Source organism: Lissotriton helveticus, chromosome 9 (genome assembly GCF_964261635.1).
Source record: "Lissotriton helveticus chromosome 9, aLisHel1.1, whole genome shotgun sequence".
Taxonomy (NCBI): domain Eukaryota; kingdom Metazoa; phylum Chordata; class Amphibia; order Caudata; family Salamandridae; genus Lissotriton; species Lissotriton helveticus.
This window is the reverse complement of record NC_136070.1, coordinates 63,901,203-63,915,915: the sequence shown is the minus strand read 5'-3', so window position 1 is coordinate 63,915,915 and position 14,713 is coordinate 63,901,203. Positions and strand designations below refer to the sequence as shown.

The 14,713-nt window shown below is 43.5% G+C and overlaps 1 protein-coding gene across 1 annotated transcript in view; it reads left to right on the top strand.

Annotated features, from left to right (window-relative positions):
• GALNT16 (polypeptide N-acetylgalactosaminyltransferase 16) overlaps positions 1-14,713 on the top strand; it is a 539,297-nt gene that overhangs the window by 499,199 nt on the left and 25,385 nt on the right. The window contains exons 10-11 of the mRNA XM_078661985.1: positions 9,033-9,159; positions 10,520-10,612. Of these exons, the coding sequence (XP_078518111.1) occupies positions 9,033-9,159; positions 10,520-10,612 (220 nt within the window). The remainder of the gene's footprint in view (positions 1-9,032; positions 9,160-10,519; positions 10,613-14,713) is intronic.

Genomic DNA, 14,713 nt, shown 5'->3' with positions numbered 1-14,713 from the left:
TCACACACTCAATGAGAGTGGGGGCCTGCACAAATGCCCCGGGCAGCATGGGGAGGCATAAAACACTCACTAAATCCCTGCATTTCTAGACATGTTGCGTCTAGGGTACTTGGGACTCAGGGAAAGGTGGCTGCTTCCAGAAGTGGGTGAATAGTAGGGGTTGGGCAGTAAACTGGGGAGAACAGTAAACTGGGGAGATGATGTAGCCTTACGGCTTGAGCGGTCAACGTCGAAGCTGGGGAACCAGGTTCGAGTCTCGGCAACGATGCTCAACATTCTGTGATTCGGGGCAAATCCCTTAATCTCCCTGTGCCTAATAAAAATGAATGTGTCCTCATGTAACGAAACTGGTGCTATGTAAAGGGCTCTGATACCCGATATCTTCAGGTCTAGTTCGCGCTATAAAAATCTCTTAATTTTATTTTTAAAACTCTGCAGCGTCGATGGAGGTTTCCGTGTTTTGCCCACTCTGTGCTCTGCCTGGAGTGCGGAGTTCCATAAAAACTACGCGAACTGCTTTGTGGCGGAAATTTTCTTATGCGTGCCTCACCAACATTAAGTTGGTGAGCGCGAGTTAGAAAGTCGAGCGCTAGGATGAGTCCTGGCACGATTTCTCAACGCAGACGGTTGTAGCAGGACACTACGGTTTGCATTGAGAAAGTTGCTGCTTACACAGAAAAGTTACTCGAACGTCGGAAAGAAGCAACGCACTCTGGTGTTGAGCGTGGTTCAATTCGCGCTGATTTTATAGCACAGAACAAGCTCCACGAGCAGCGTGACATGCTGAAATTCTGCCACTCACGGAACTCCGTGGAATCTCGCTGAGTTTTTATGTAACCCCGTGGAATTTCACAGAGTAAACCTCCACGAATTCTGTCCACTCTTAGTGAATAGCTTTCAGGAGGGAAGTCCAAAACTGTTGGACTTCTTTTTGCACATTTCATGCAAACGCGTGCAAGGGTTTGTATATATTTTGAAATTGCAAAAGGAAATGTGAAACTACACAACGAAGATATCTGCAAAATGTTGTCTTTTTAGGGAAAAACATTGTTTATTTTCAATGGATTTTCTTTAAGGAAAGAAGCAGATCATCCTTTACCATTCTCAAGGCTTTTTCTTTTGACTTACATATGTTTCAAAGTCTATTGTTTGCGAGAGTTTTTTTTCATGCAAGTAGTATGTTTACTAGATGATTGTATCAGAGTTGCAATTGGATTTAAATATTAGTTATGCATTAATTTAATCAAATGCACAATTATGAATTCCAACTTTTTCCCGACATTTGAATGAATAATTTCAACGCCTTTGGTATTCATCTTCACCTGCATTCCCTCAGCATAAATGTGACACTTGAGATAATTCCGCATTTTGCCACCTCGTTACCCAGCCATCAATTATTTCCTGATCCCCCCCTGAACACATGATTTCATTGGCAAAAAACATATTTTGTGTTGTCCTTGATGGTGCAACATTGCAGAACTGATGGTGTAAAGCGAGTGACGTTGGTCGAAATGAGTAACAAGATGTGTCTGGATATAACAGACACACATGACTGGTGTGTCATTCTCACTGAAATGCATTGAGCATTAGACCATGGATTTCCAAAGAGCCTTAAATAATGTCCTTTTCTGGTCCCATGTATGCCAGTGTCACTCTGCGTGAGTGACACCTGACAGCTCTTTGCTGCCAATCGAGGACTTCACAGCAACGCCGAAGGCTCTCCGCGTCCGCTTTGAAGCAGAAAGTTCGCTGGCAGCTGAAGCCAAAGATGGCTTCATGAATTATTAAGAGACATATATTACATCTACTGATCATCTCGAGAGAGAGTCGACACGTAGGAGACAGGCTCCCCCGCCCCCCGCTTTCAACTGTACCATGAGCGGGGTCTCAGGACGGCCTTCTCCAGTGATGCCCAGGATCAAAGGGACATCAGAGGACTCTGGACTTCTCTAATCTTTAATATAAACTGAATAATCTCTCTCTGGGGCTGTGAGTTCTTAGGGAAGTGGTTTTTTATTCATAGAAAGTTTCGTCTTCATTCCTTTTCACCTGCTTCGAGACGCCAACAGGGAAGTCAGTTTTGATAAAAAAAGGTTTGCTGCTTAGAAGATTTCTTGCAGACCCCTGAACTGGCTGGCGGATTCTCTTACATGCCCCCAATGCACTGCTTATGACCTCACATATTACATCACTCATGACATGGTCAGTGACAACACTGATGGCATCTCAAATGACATCACTGATGGCATCTCAAAAGACATCACTGATGACATCATACAGTCAGTGTAAGTGTTTTAAAAACATTTCTGACACTTTTTCTGTACTTCTGATGAGTGGTACATGTATTCTGAGTGGCTGTGTAACCATGTACATCTGTGTGTGAGTGGCTGTCTGATCGGCTGTATGGTTGTGTGAGGGGCTGTATTGCTGTGTAAGAGGGTGTGTGAGCAGCTCTATGGGTGGCTGAGTGGCTGTCTGACTGGCTGTATAGGTGAGTAACTGGATATGTATGTGAGTGTATGGGTGAATCAGTCACTGTTTGAGTGGGTGTATGGGTAAGTTAGTGGGTGTGTGAGTGGCTGTATTGCAGTCAGTGTCTGTATGAACCGCTGTATAGGTGAGTGGGCGTGTGAGTGCTTGTATGGATGTGTGAATGGATGTGTAAGTGATTGTGTGGATGAGTGAATGGGTGTGTGACTGGCTGAATGAGTGAGTATTGGCTGTATTAGTAGCTGTATGGGTGAGTGAGTGTAAGTGTGTGAGTGGCTGTATGGGTGAGTGTGTGTGTGAGTGGCTCTATAGATGAGTGGCTGTGTGAGTGGTATGAGTCTGTGAATGGGTATGTGAGTGGTTGAGTGAGTATGAGTGGGAGAATGAGAAGTTGTGTAGGGGTGTGAGTGGGTGTGTGAGCAGTTCTGTGGATGACATCCTCAGTGATGTTATTTGAAATGCCATCATTAATGTCGTTAGTGATGTCACTGACCATGCCATGAGTGATGTAATACGTGAGGTCATAAGCAGTGCATTGCGGGGCCGTACATTATAGTTAGCTCGGGTAACTGTAACTGCTACATTTTTATGGTTTTTTACATGTAAAATCTGAGACTAACTATAATGCCCCTGCAAAAAAGCTGACCATCGCTTGGGAATTTTTCAGTATCCTGTCTGGAGAGAAGAAAGTAGTGGCAAAAAATGTGAAATGTAACTTCTGTGAAAAGCTGCTCCCCCTAGGAACCACAAAAAATATTAGCATGGCACAACTGGCATGCTTAAACATATGAAAACCATACATTCAAAGCATCGTTCAAGGGCAGAGACACAGCACTGTCGGTCACAACCTTCAACTTCATTTGCAACGCCAATTGCACCTGGTGACACCTTTCCAGCAGAAGTAGAAGAATGTCTCCCAGAAACAGCCCCTGAACATTAAAAAATTGGCACGTTTTGCACTGTTTGTAAAAAAACAGGTTTTGACTGTTGGTGAACAGTCTGTTGCTGCTGATCTTGAGTATGCTAGAAATCACAAGTGTTATTTTATTTTTTATTTTTTTGCAATGACACTTGTTACAGAATTTTTGAGCATTTTGGTTTGAAACTTCATTTTTCTCAGTTGCCATTTTACATGGAAAAAAACCCAAAACAAAATTTTTAAAAAATACACAAAAAGGAAGGTCAGACATAAAAAAAGGTTCTTGTTACAATCACCGTTCTTGGTTTAAAAAAAGAGAAACTGTATGTGTCTTGGTGTGTCAGTGAGTATATGAGGGAGTGAGTTCATGAGTGAGTGGCTGTATGGGTACATAGGTATGACAGTGGCTGTATGGGTGACTGAGTGGCTGTATGGGCCAGTGATTGGCTATGAGAATGGTTGTATGGGTGTGAAAGTAGATGTGTGAGTGTCTGAATGGGGGCCTGAGTGGGCGCATGGATGTGAGAGTGGTTGTGTGGGTTTGCAAGTAGCTATGTGAATGGGTGTGGGAGTTGGTGTATGGCTCTGTGAGTGGGTGTGCGAGTATCTGAGTGGGTCTGTGAGTGTGACTGTCTGGGAGTGTGTGTATGAGTTGGTCTGGGTGTGGGTGTGAGAGTGTCTGAGTGGGTGTGTCAGTGTCAGAGTGGGTCTCTGAGTGGGTGTGTGTGTGTCTGAGTAGGTGAATGAGTGGGTGTATGAGTGTCTGAGTGGGTCTATTAGTGGGTGTCTGAGTGGGTCTGTCATTGGCTGCATGAGTAGGTCTGTGAGTGGGTGAATTTCTGACTGGGTTTATAACTTGGTGTCTAAGTGTCTGAATGGGTCTTTGAGTGGCTGTGACAGTGTCTGAGTGGGTCTTTAATAGGTGCCCGAGTGTCTGAGTGTTTCTGCGAGTGGGTGTTTGAGTATCCGTGTGAGTAGGCTTGATAGTGGGTACATCAGTGTAAAAGTGGGTATGTGAGTAGGTGCCTGAGTAGGTCTGTGAGTGAGTGTCTGAGTGGGTGTGTGAGTGGGTGTCTGAGTGTGTTTGTGTGTGGGTGTGTACAGTTTCTGACTGGGTCTGTGGGTGGATGTGTAAGTGTCTGATGGCTCTGTGAGTGGGTACACGAGTGCCTGTGTGGGTGAGTGACAGGTTTGTGTGTGTCTGAGTGGTTCCGTGAGTGAGTACATGAGTGTCTGAGTGGGTCTGTTAGTAGGTGTGTGTGTCTGGGGTTGATAGTGACTGCATCAGTGTCAAGTGGGTGGGTGAGTCTGTGAGTGGGTGTGTCAGTTTCTGAGTGGGTGTGTGACTGGGTGCATGAGTGTCTGAGTGGGTGTGTCAATGTTTAAGTGAGTCAGTGAGTGGGAGTAAAAGTGTCTGCGTAGGTCTGTGTGTGGTTGTGTGAATGCCTGTGTGGGTCTATCAGTGGGTGTGAGTGTCTGAGTGGGTCTGTAAGTGGGTGTGTGAGTGACTGAGAAGGCCTGTCAGTGGGTGAGAGTGTCTGGGTAGGTTTGTGAGTGGATACATGCATTTCTGAGTATGTCTATGAGTGGGTGTGTGAGTTGGGTAAATGAGAGTCTGAATTTGTCATTGAGTGGTCAAATTATTGAATGGGTCTGTGAGTGGATGCAAAAGTGTCTGACTGGATCTGTGAATGGGTGCGTGAGTTTCTAAGTGGGTATGTGAGTGGATGCATGAGTCTCTGAGTGGGTCTGCACTGGGTGCATGAGTCTTTGAGTGGATCTGTGAGTCAGTGCATGAGTGTCTGAATGGGTGTGTGAATGGGAGCATGAGTCTGAGTGGAGTTTGTGAATGGGTGCATGAGTATCTCAGTGGGTCTGTGAGTGGGTGCATGAGTGAGTCAATAAGTTCATGTATGAGTGTCTAAGTGGGTCTGTGAATGGGTGCATACATATCTGAGTGGGTGTGTGAATGAGTGTATTATTGTTTGAGTGGGTTTATTAGTGGGTGCATGAGTGTCTGAGAAGGTCTGTCAGAGGGTGTGTGAGTGTCTGAGTGGTTCTATGAGTGTGTGTGTGAGTGAGTCTGTGAGTGGGGCATGAGTCTCTGAGTGAATATGTGAGTGTGTGTATGAGTCTGTGAGTAGGTCTGTGAGTGGGTACAAGAGTCTCTGAGTGGGTGTGTGACTGTCTGAGTGGGTGTGTAAGTGAGTGCTTCAGTCACTGAGTGCCAGCCAGTCACATTATTTCTGTAGCACGTGTATTCACGATGCATCACAAAATCGTCACAAAATATTCACAATCCTAGATATACAAATTTGGATTCATAAAATTTCTCGACAACTGGCGAATGGATTTACACCAAATAACAAAAAGCTGAATCTGTGGACTAAAATCTAGCTTTGTGACAAATTTGTTTCAATTCCACCCATCAGTTTTAGCTGCAGGCATGTCTAACAAGTTTATGGGAGTAAACATGGGAAAACACACTTTTATTACCACCCTTTTTCTCAGCCCCCGCTTGCCGAATCGCCCTGAAAGTTTACATGCACAACAAGACCTAACTTGAAACTCTTTGGGGAAAATTTCTTGAAGATTCGTCAAACAGCACCAAAGTTTTAGGCAAGTCCAAAAATAATTTTTTTATTGAAACATGGTCCTAACTATGACAACGTAGTGGTGACCTCCAGTATATAGTGTATATATATATATATATATATATATATATATATATATATATATATATATATATATATATATTCACTGAAAAAACCATAGGTTTCAGGCCTTATATAGTTAGGAATTAGCATTTAAAAAACCTTTGAAATTCACTCAAAAAACTATAAGTTTTAGGGGTGTTATAGTTAGCTGGACATTTCACTCATACAAAACCATTGAAATTGCTCCTATATAGTTAGTTGTACTAACTATATTTCGCCTACCCGCAATCCACTGCTGATGATGTCACATATTACATCATTCATGACATGGTCAGTGACATCACTGATGACATCATTGAGTGAATTTCAAAGGTTTTTAAAATGCTAATTCCTAACTATATAAGGCCTGAAACCTATGGTTTTTTCAGTGAATTTTCAAGGTTTTTTAAATGCTAATTCCTAACTATATAAGGCCTGAAACCTATGGGTTTTTTCAGTGAATTTCAAAGGTTTTTTAAATGCTAATTCTATTAGCGGATAACGTTTAAATATATTAATATCCTAGTGGGACCACCTGATCAGCCCTAGGGGGTCAGGGTGTTTCTACCCTGCCCCCTTTTTGTGTTCTACACGTTTGTTTTTCTGCTTTCTTGTGCCTCAGTCTACCGAGCACAAGATGGATGCCAACACTTCCTGGTTAGAAGTGTTGACAGCCAATGAGCATGCAGCTTTCTCGGGAAGGCATGCTGATTGGCTGCCACTGTCTGTCAACACTAGTACAAGATGGATGCCAACACTTCCTGGTTAGAAGTGTTGACAGCCAATGAGCATGCAGCTTTCTCGGGAAGGCATGCTGATTGGCTGCCACTGTCTGTCAACACTAGCACAAGATGGATGCCAACACTTCCTGGTTAGAAATGTTGACAGCCAATGAGCATGCAGCTTTCTCGGGAAGGCATGCTGATTGGCTGCCACTGTCTGTCAACACTCCAAACCAGGAAGTGTTGGCAGCCATCTTGTTTGTCGCTAGAACTGAGTCAACCACTTTTTGTTCATAACTCCTACTTTCAAACTGCCATTTCATTTCCACAACTCATCTGAATACAACCACATCTACCTTCAAGATGCCTAAAGTCTGGATTGTGGGTCATAGCTTTGTTCACTGGAGTGAAAAGTATGCAGCAAACAGAGGTATTTACAACCTTGATTTACCAAATGTGGATATTATGTGGATTGGCCAGAGAGGATTGAGATGTCACCAATTGATACCATTGGTAAAATCCTTTATGCATCTACCACACCCTGACCTCATAATTGTGCACTGTGGTGGAAATGACCTGGGCACTTTGACTGGGGTAGGTCTGGAAATGCTTTTAAAGGACACCTTTGGGCAATTGATGTCAATTTTTCCAAAAACTGCCTTGGTATATTCTAATATATGCCAAAGGCAAAAATGGAACTGGTCCAACCAATTTTGTCCACAGATTGAGAAAGCAAGGAAACATGTGAATAAATCTGTTTCTGCTTTCCTCAGAGACTATGGTATGGGTTCCATATACCACAACAACTTGCGTTACAACATGCAAGGCATTTATAGGAGAGATAATAGGAACACCATCACTTTACAGATGAGGGGAATAGAGTCTTCCTCTTGAATTTTAGACTCTGCATCGGTACCTACTTGTAGGTACAAAAAACACCCACATAACACAACAGCTCTTTTCAGAGCTACCCTACCTCTAAGTACTCTAAATTATTTTTTTACTCTAATTTTTTACAATGTTTTCCCTGTGGTGCGCTCAGGGTACGCGTACCCGGAAGCGTACATGGGAACGCACCCAGCGCTTACCCCGCGAAAATGTAAAAAAAAAAATGTTTTGCCCTTCTAGGCCCCCCTCAGAAAACCTAGGGGGTCAGGTGGTATCTACCCTGTCCCCTTTTAATCATTTCGCCCTTTTTTTTTCACCTCTTGTGTCAACATTCTACCGAGACACAAGATGGCGGACTCTCCGGACTGTTTAGAATGTTGACAGACACCCGAGAGCCAATCAGCTTTCCGCTCGCGCACTCCCGTGGCCCGCCCGGTGCGCTCCCCGGTACGCGTACCGGTAAGCGCTGGAAGCGCGCATATAGATATATATGTGTTTTTTAAGTTAATTTTTCGTAAAAACCACTGGAGCAATTGTTACCAAATATAGAAAAGGCACATCTGCGTACCAGTCCCTACAATTTTGCAAAGTTTGGTGTAATTCCATTCAGCGGTTCGGGCTGTAGCCTTATCTATTCGTCCTACGGAAATTAACATGGGGAAAACACGTTTTGGGACCCCCCTTTTTTCTCGCCCCCGCATGACGAATCCTCCCGAAACTTCCAGGGAAGAAGCGGAGCGGAGCTGGCCTAAATTTTGGAAAATTACACGCAAATTCCTCAACCGGCACCAAAGTTATTCCCAATAGAATGTTGCGGATTTCCTATGGTAGCTAGGTCCTAACTATATATACCACCAGTTATAATTGTCTATAGTAACTTTAACTCATGCCATAAAGTAACAATAACTTGTGCCCTCACCATGCATTTCTAATTACCTCAAATATTACATCAATCATGACATGTTCTATGACACAATTGATAACACCACTTAAGCATCTGAAATGACATCATTGATGATAGCACTCAGCATGGTGGGGGCTCCAGTTGTAGTTACTTTATGGCACAAGTTAGATAGATAGATAGATAGATAGATAGATGGATAGATAGATCAATGCTATAGAATGAGCCAAGTAGCCTCCCTGGCAATAAAGTGTAACCTCTGCAATATTATTTCCACTGTCCCTGCACAAACAGGGAGGATACCCTTCAACATTTCCATACAAACTACTGTATTACCAAAGACTATTAGTGTTCCTAAATCCTCCTCTTTTGTGTTGAGTGTTTCACTTCATCCATGTGCTTCCCTTCTCTTGTAGAGCTCTCCTTCCGGGTGTGGATGTGTGGAGGCAGCTTGGAGATCCTGCCCTGTAGCCGAGTGGGGCACGTGTTCCGGAAGCGACACCCATACGAGTTCCCAGAGGGAAATGCGCTGACCTACATCAAGTACGTGTTGACCTCTATTAAGGCATTCAGCAAGACCCATGCCTTCTGAGACCAGCTGGATGCACTCTTTTCACAGCAGTTTTTTAAAGCCCTAATTGTCATCTTTTGATACCTTGTTACTCCCACTGTACATTAGTTGTTGAGCAATAGAGAGTGCAGCTGGAAACATTGTCCATGTTTATGATGAATACAGAGGTCCATTGATAGGTTTTGTCGTACTGACGCTTCAGCTCCACTAGGGGTAAATTGCATTGGTATTCCAAGAAAATGAGCCATATAGCAAACAGTTAGGGAACTCTTCCCATGCCCCTGCTCTGCTAAAAAGTGTTTCAGTTGCTGTGCCTCCATGACAGCGTACAATGGTCTACTTATAGTGTAGTGAAATATTTAAGCAAATTGAGATTCCTGTGCTAGAACAGGCGAATAGTTCATTGCAGTGGGAGGACAACTCCAGCCCATTAAATTCCCATCTGTTTATGTCCTTCTCCATCTTCAGAGGTGGCCCCCAAACTTTACACAATACACCACAGGTGGCCTTGAGAACTGAGCACAGTATGCCAGATTTTGCCTGGACACAATATTCCAGAAGAGGATTACAGAACTTGACACAACCCATACAATGGGTCCTCTCAAACTATAAACAATATGCCAGAGGTTCTACATTTCAAATGTCCCTCCAGAGATTAACACAATATGGCAGAGGTAGCTTCAAACTGAACACAACACTCCAAATGTGGCTTTCAGGAAGGAGTACAGTACACTATCTGAGGCATATAGAACTGGACACAATGCCAGACAGTACCAAAAGGACAGAATGTGTTGGAGGTAACCCCTAGAAATATATATAATACATCAGATGTGGTAATTAAAACAGTGCACAGTAACTGGAGAAGAGGCCTCGACAATCTGGTTGAAGGCTGCAGAATTGGACACAATACACTAGGCATTGTCTCCAATTAGGGAACACAATATTCCAGAACAGATATTAACAGGGATGTGTAAACTGCACGGTGACTTCCATTTGTTTTGGTTGGAGTTCAGTGTCTCTAACCCAAAATCTTACCTTCCCTAGTGGCCTGTCATGTTGTTTACCCTCTTTGAGGTGAGTCAGTGAAGAAACTTCAGAGTGTTCAAGGACATGACATCTGCAGTAGGCTTGGAATTGCACCTGGATTATTAGATTTTCTCTAGGCCTGTCTCTTTCAGTGATGTGCTTTTTCGATGCTTGGGGATCAGGAAATAGTACCTAGGCATGAAAGAATCCAACCCCATGCCTGCTCCTTAAGGATGCTGAACTGTACCTATTGTGTCCCTGGTGGGTCTTCTGGGGCTTTGTTTTAATGTCTTTTTTGGTCCACAGGAACACCAAGCGCACCGCGGAGGTGTGGATGGACGAGTACAAGCAATACTACTACGAGGCCCGGCCCTCGGCCATCGGCAAGTCCTTTGGGAGGTAAGTCACCAGAACTCGAGGTCTGATTAAGAGTTGGGTGGTAATGGGCAATTCTCTGATTTGTGGAGTAAGTGCCTACACGGGAGAGCGCTAGGTTGGCGCTTCCTCTACGATACTAGTAAGCTGGACAAGATACTACTATAGGGTGGCAACTATGGAACTTATTAAATGTGTATTAGTATGCTTGACATGATGCTACCAGATCCACCAGAAATCGGGATGAGAGTCCAAAAAATCCATGCTTAAAAAACTGGAAGTCATTCAATTGTTAGGAAGTCCAAATACTGAAATGCTTAAAATATTGGTAGGCGATGGTCACTACATGGAAATTTGAAAGTCACTTGTTAGGTGAAGTGCCAGGCAAATTCATCCTGCTTTCTTCTTTTCAAGTCACAAAAGATAACAGGAGGCAGAGCAGTGTATCTAGTTTGTTTCATTCCAGACCTCAGTAGATGCATTGGACAGAGGGATTTGGAGATATTCAAGACTAAAATTAATTAGCCAAGAATTCAAGAAACTTCTTACCAGCAAAGGCTGGAACTAAGATTTAAAACATACTGGATCTGAACAGGAATGTGAATTCTTGGATTCAAATTTTTGGAGGTGCTTTGGCTTTTTCTATTCTTGAAAACAAACCACAATGACTTCCTTGGAGCAGGTAGTAGTACAACTTGTTGTTTTCAGTGCTTGACATTGGTAGAAGTGCGGTATGGTGTATTAAATAAAGAACATAAAATATTATGTTTACCATCAGACCACAACAAATCACTCCTAACTTGTATGGGTAATCATTTAGTTTTCCCAGCATAACCTATTCCAAAATATTTGGGTGTTACTAGGGATGTCCAGCTGTGTAAACAGAAAGAATAGGAGGGTGTCATCGGCTTGCATTAAGGCTTTTTATTGGTATTTAGTCAGTGCTTCATTTGTAAAAAGATAAGTTTCATTGCCCTTCTCTGGAGGACGCTGCAGATTGCACCACCCTTTGTCATTGCCTGCACTGCCAGTGACACTACCAACAAAAGTGCTGACCATTTTACTCCTACAAGTGTGACAAAATTTGGACTATTCCAGGCCCCCAAAGCTATAACAATAGCTTGGGGGCAGGTATTAGCCATTTTTGGGTCTCGTCTAGACAGTGCATGCGCTGTCTCTTTGAGACATTTTGTTTACTATCAGTGGGCTTACCACCCACCCATTGCATTTCATTGGTTTGCTTCATTGTCTCTCTTGTATGCCTGCTTGTATGTGGTCAGCGCATGACGGCTTGACCTGCTGAGCCTTCCCACAGAGCATGCCCCAAGTACTTGTGTCCTTCCATTGCTTTTCTTGTGGGAGCTGCTTTTTATTTAGCTTTCACCAGTACAATAGCCTCTTGGCCACATCAATCCTGGGTTTCTTAGGCTGAAGTGTACTTTGCACAGACATTGCATTTTGAGGTGTGGCCTACAAAGGGCATGCGCTGTCTCTTCAAGACATTTTGTTTACGGTTAGGGGGCTTGTAGCCCTCTCATTACCTACCACTGGTAGGCTTCAAAGCCACTCTTAATTGCTTGCTTCCTGCTCGTCAGTTCTGCGATGGCCACTTCTCTCTTCTTGCATGTGACCATCGCCTAGAGCATGGCCCTAGACTAGTACTTGTGTCCTTACATTGCTTGCACTTTTGGAACCTATCTTTTTCTTTTTGTTGAGCCAGTCTACAGAGTGCCTCTTTCCTAGTTGGCTCGGTTGTCTGCTCCATCCTATTGTCTGTCTGTGTTTGCTTGTTCCTCTGCCCTCCTATTGCAGTGCCTCCACCCTTGTTTATTTAGTTTTCACCACTGTTTGCAACTGCATCTTGGCCACATTCTTACTGTGGTTTTTTAGGTCGAGCGACCTATCTCAATGCGCATGCGCATTGAGCGGGAGCTCGATATATTGTGGCTTAAACAGAGCTTACCGAGATCAGGCGATTCCCAGGCGATTTCTTCCAGTGCACGTGAAAGCGCGTGCACAATGCCACCAGCCGCTTGCCTCGCATTACCACATCAAAGGCAAGGCGGCCTCGTCTCAGGCCCCTGCTGCTTCACACCCTCATGCCGCTCTGCCCGCTCCGCCCCCTCCCCTGCCCGCCGTGTCGCATTTCTCCTCGTACTCCTCGTACCGCCGGCCGTGTCTCCTTTTATGCTAACTCCCTCTGTACCTCTCCTTGCATCCTCCTCTTTACTTCGATTCCTGCTGTTTTCTCTCTTCTCCGGCTGTTTGCTTTGCTTCCTTGTTGTTGCTTGTTTCAAATAGTATATGCTCCGAAAAAGCAGAAGACATACATCGCACTTTTGCGAAAATACTTTTTTTGCCTTTGGAATTGGCCCTAAGCTGTTCAGAGGCACGTAACATCTACTATTTGACACAAACTGTACTTTCTGTAATAACCCGCGTAGACCAAACGGGACACATTATGTAAACAACAAAGTTCAGCAATACAGCTGTGAACATGTCAGCTGGATTATATGGTATTCGGGAGGAAGGTAGGAAAACCAATGCAGACAGATTACACCAGTTTCAATTCTTCCGCCTCCAGGGTCTTCCCGCGACTCCTGCGAGCTCCTTTCCTCCTAATTATAGCCGCAGCCTTGAAAAATACAATATCGCTGGTCGACCGGAGCTCACTACATATTGAACACAGGGACCCCTTTCTGGCAAGGGTGGAGAAACCAATAAGCGGCAGAGGAAAACCTCTAATTGTGTGCTCGTTATGTTCCTCACTGTTTATTTTGGGGTACGTGACTCTGAAAAATAAACACCTCGGTCTACAAAGCAGTGTCTTCGTGTAGGAAAAAACAGCAATTAAGGGACGTCATTTTCGGCACGGCCCATTACATTGCAACAGAGTAAATAACATTTGGTGCACATGCAGTCGTTCCAGTACCACTCACCATACAGCAAGCGTAATTTATCTACAATTCCAATAGGACAATGGATTTTGCAGACCTGACAGATCCTTTCCAAGCAAAGTCACCCATGCTAAATTAGTGTTGAAATCCCTGGGCGCCATGTCACGCTGCTAAAATCCATGCCCCAATGTGATGTATTTAACAATGGAAGTGGAGTATTTTATTTTGCATAGTATTCAGCGTTTTTATTGCGCTTTAAACAATTAAAAGATGCTGGATAAATAATGTGATTCATTGGCTATATATATATATATATTTTTTGACATTGGTATGTACAGACCAAATTGAGCTATAAGCCTCAGACAAAATATTACAAATTCAAAGTTGTGCTAGTACCATACATAGATTTTGCTCTACGTTACAGTTCGGCAAATGTTGCTGGCATGCCTTTTATTTTTTATGGAAAATAGTTTTGTATAGTGTTTCCGATTAATCTTGGCACTAGAAATTTCGTTTTTTAGTACTTTTTTGTATTTGTCAATGTTTTCGCAGTTGCATATTTATCAGTCCGTAAATTTCCAACACCGAGGAATGATGCTTGTATTTCATTCAGCTTTCTCTAAACGCAGGGGCTAATTCACAAAGGAAACCAGCATTGGCATAGACAATAGGTCTCGCTTTTGGGACCTTATAAGTATTTAGTTATGCAGCACAATATCCTTGGTGCTACAACATCAACTGTTGCATGGCTAAACACTTATAAGGTCCCAAAGGCGAGACCTATTGGCTATGCCAATGCTTGTTTAAACAGTTTTTGTTTGCCTGGATTTATGTGTTTAAGGCGTGACTGTGAGGGTATGTTGCACATGAGTGTTTATTCTTAGCTGAAATATACGTTATCACACTAAGGGAACTGCTTGCCTGTTATACACATACTCTGTCGCATTCCATTTCCTTTGGGCTAAGAAAGTATGCTGCCAACACTCTCTTCACATGCAATGTTATGGGCTCCCCAGCTTTAAAGGCCACTCATCTGCAGATAGCAAGACCCCGCATCACTCTGTGTTTTGTTATGTGCCCCATTCAAGTCCCAGCAGCGCCACAATGTCTTGCGATTGTGGTGCAAATTAACTAATGTGGTTATGTAAAAAACAGAATAATCCTGCCCTCCACATCTGCCCCCTTAACATTGCAAGTGAAAGCAGTATGGAAAGCACATTTCTGATCT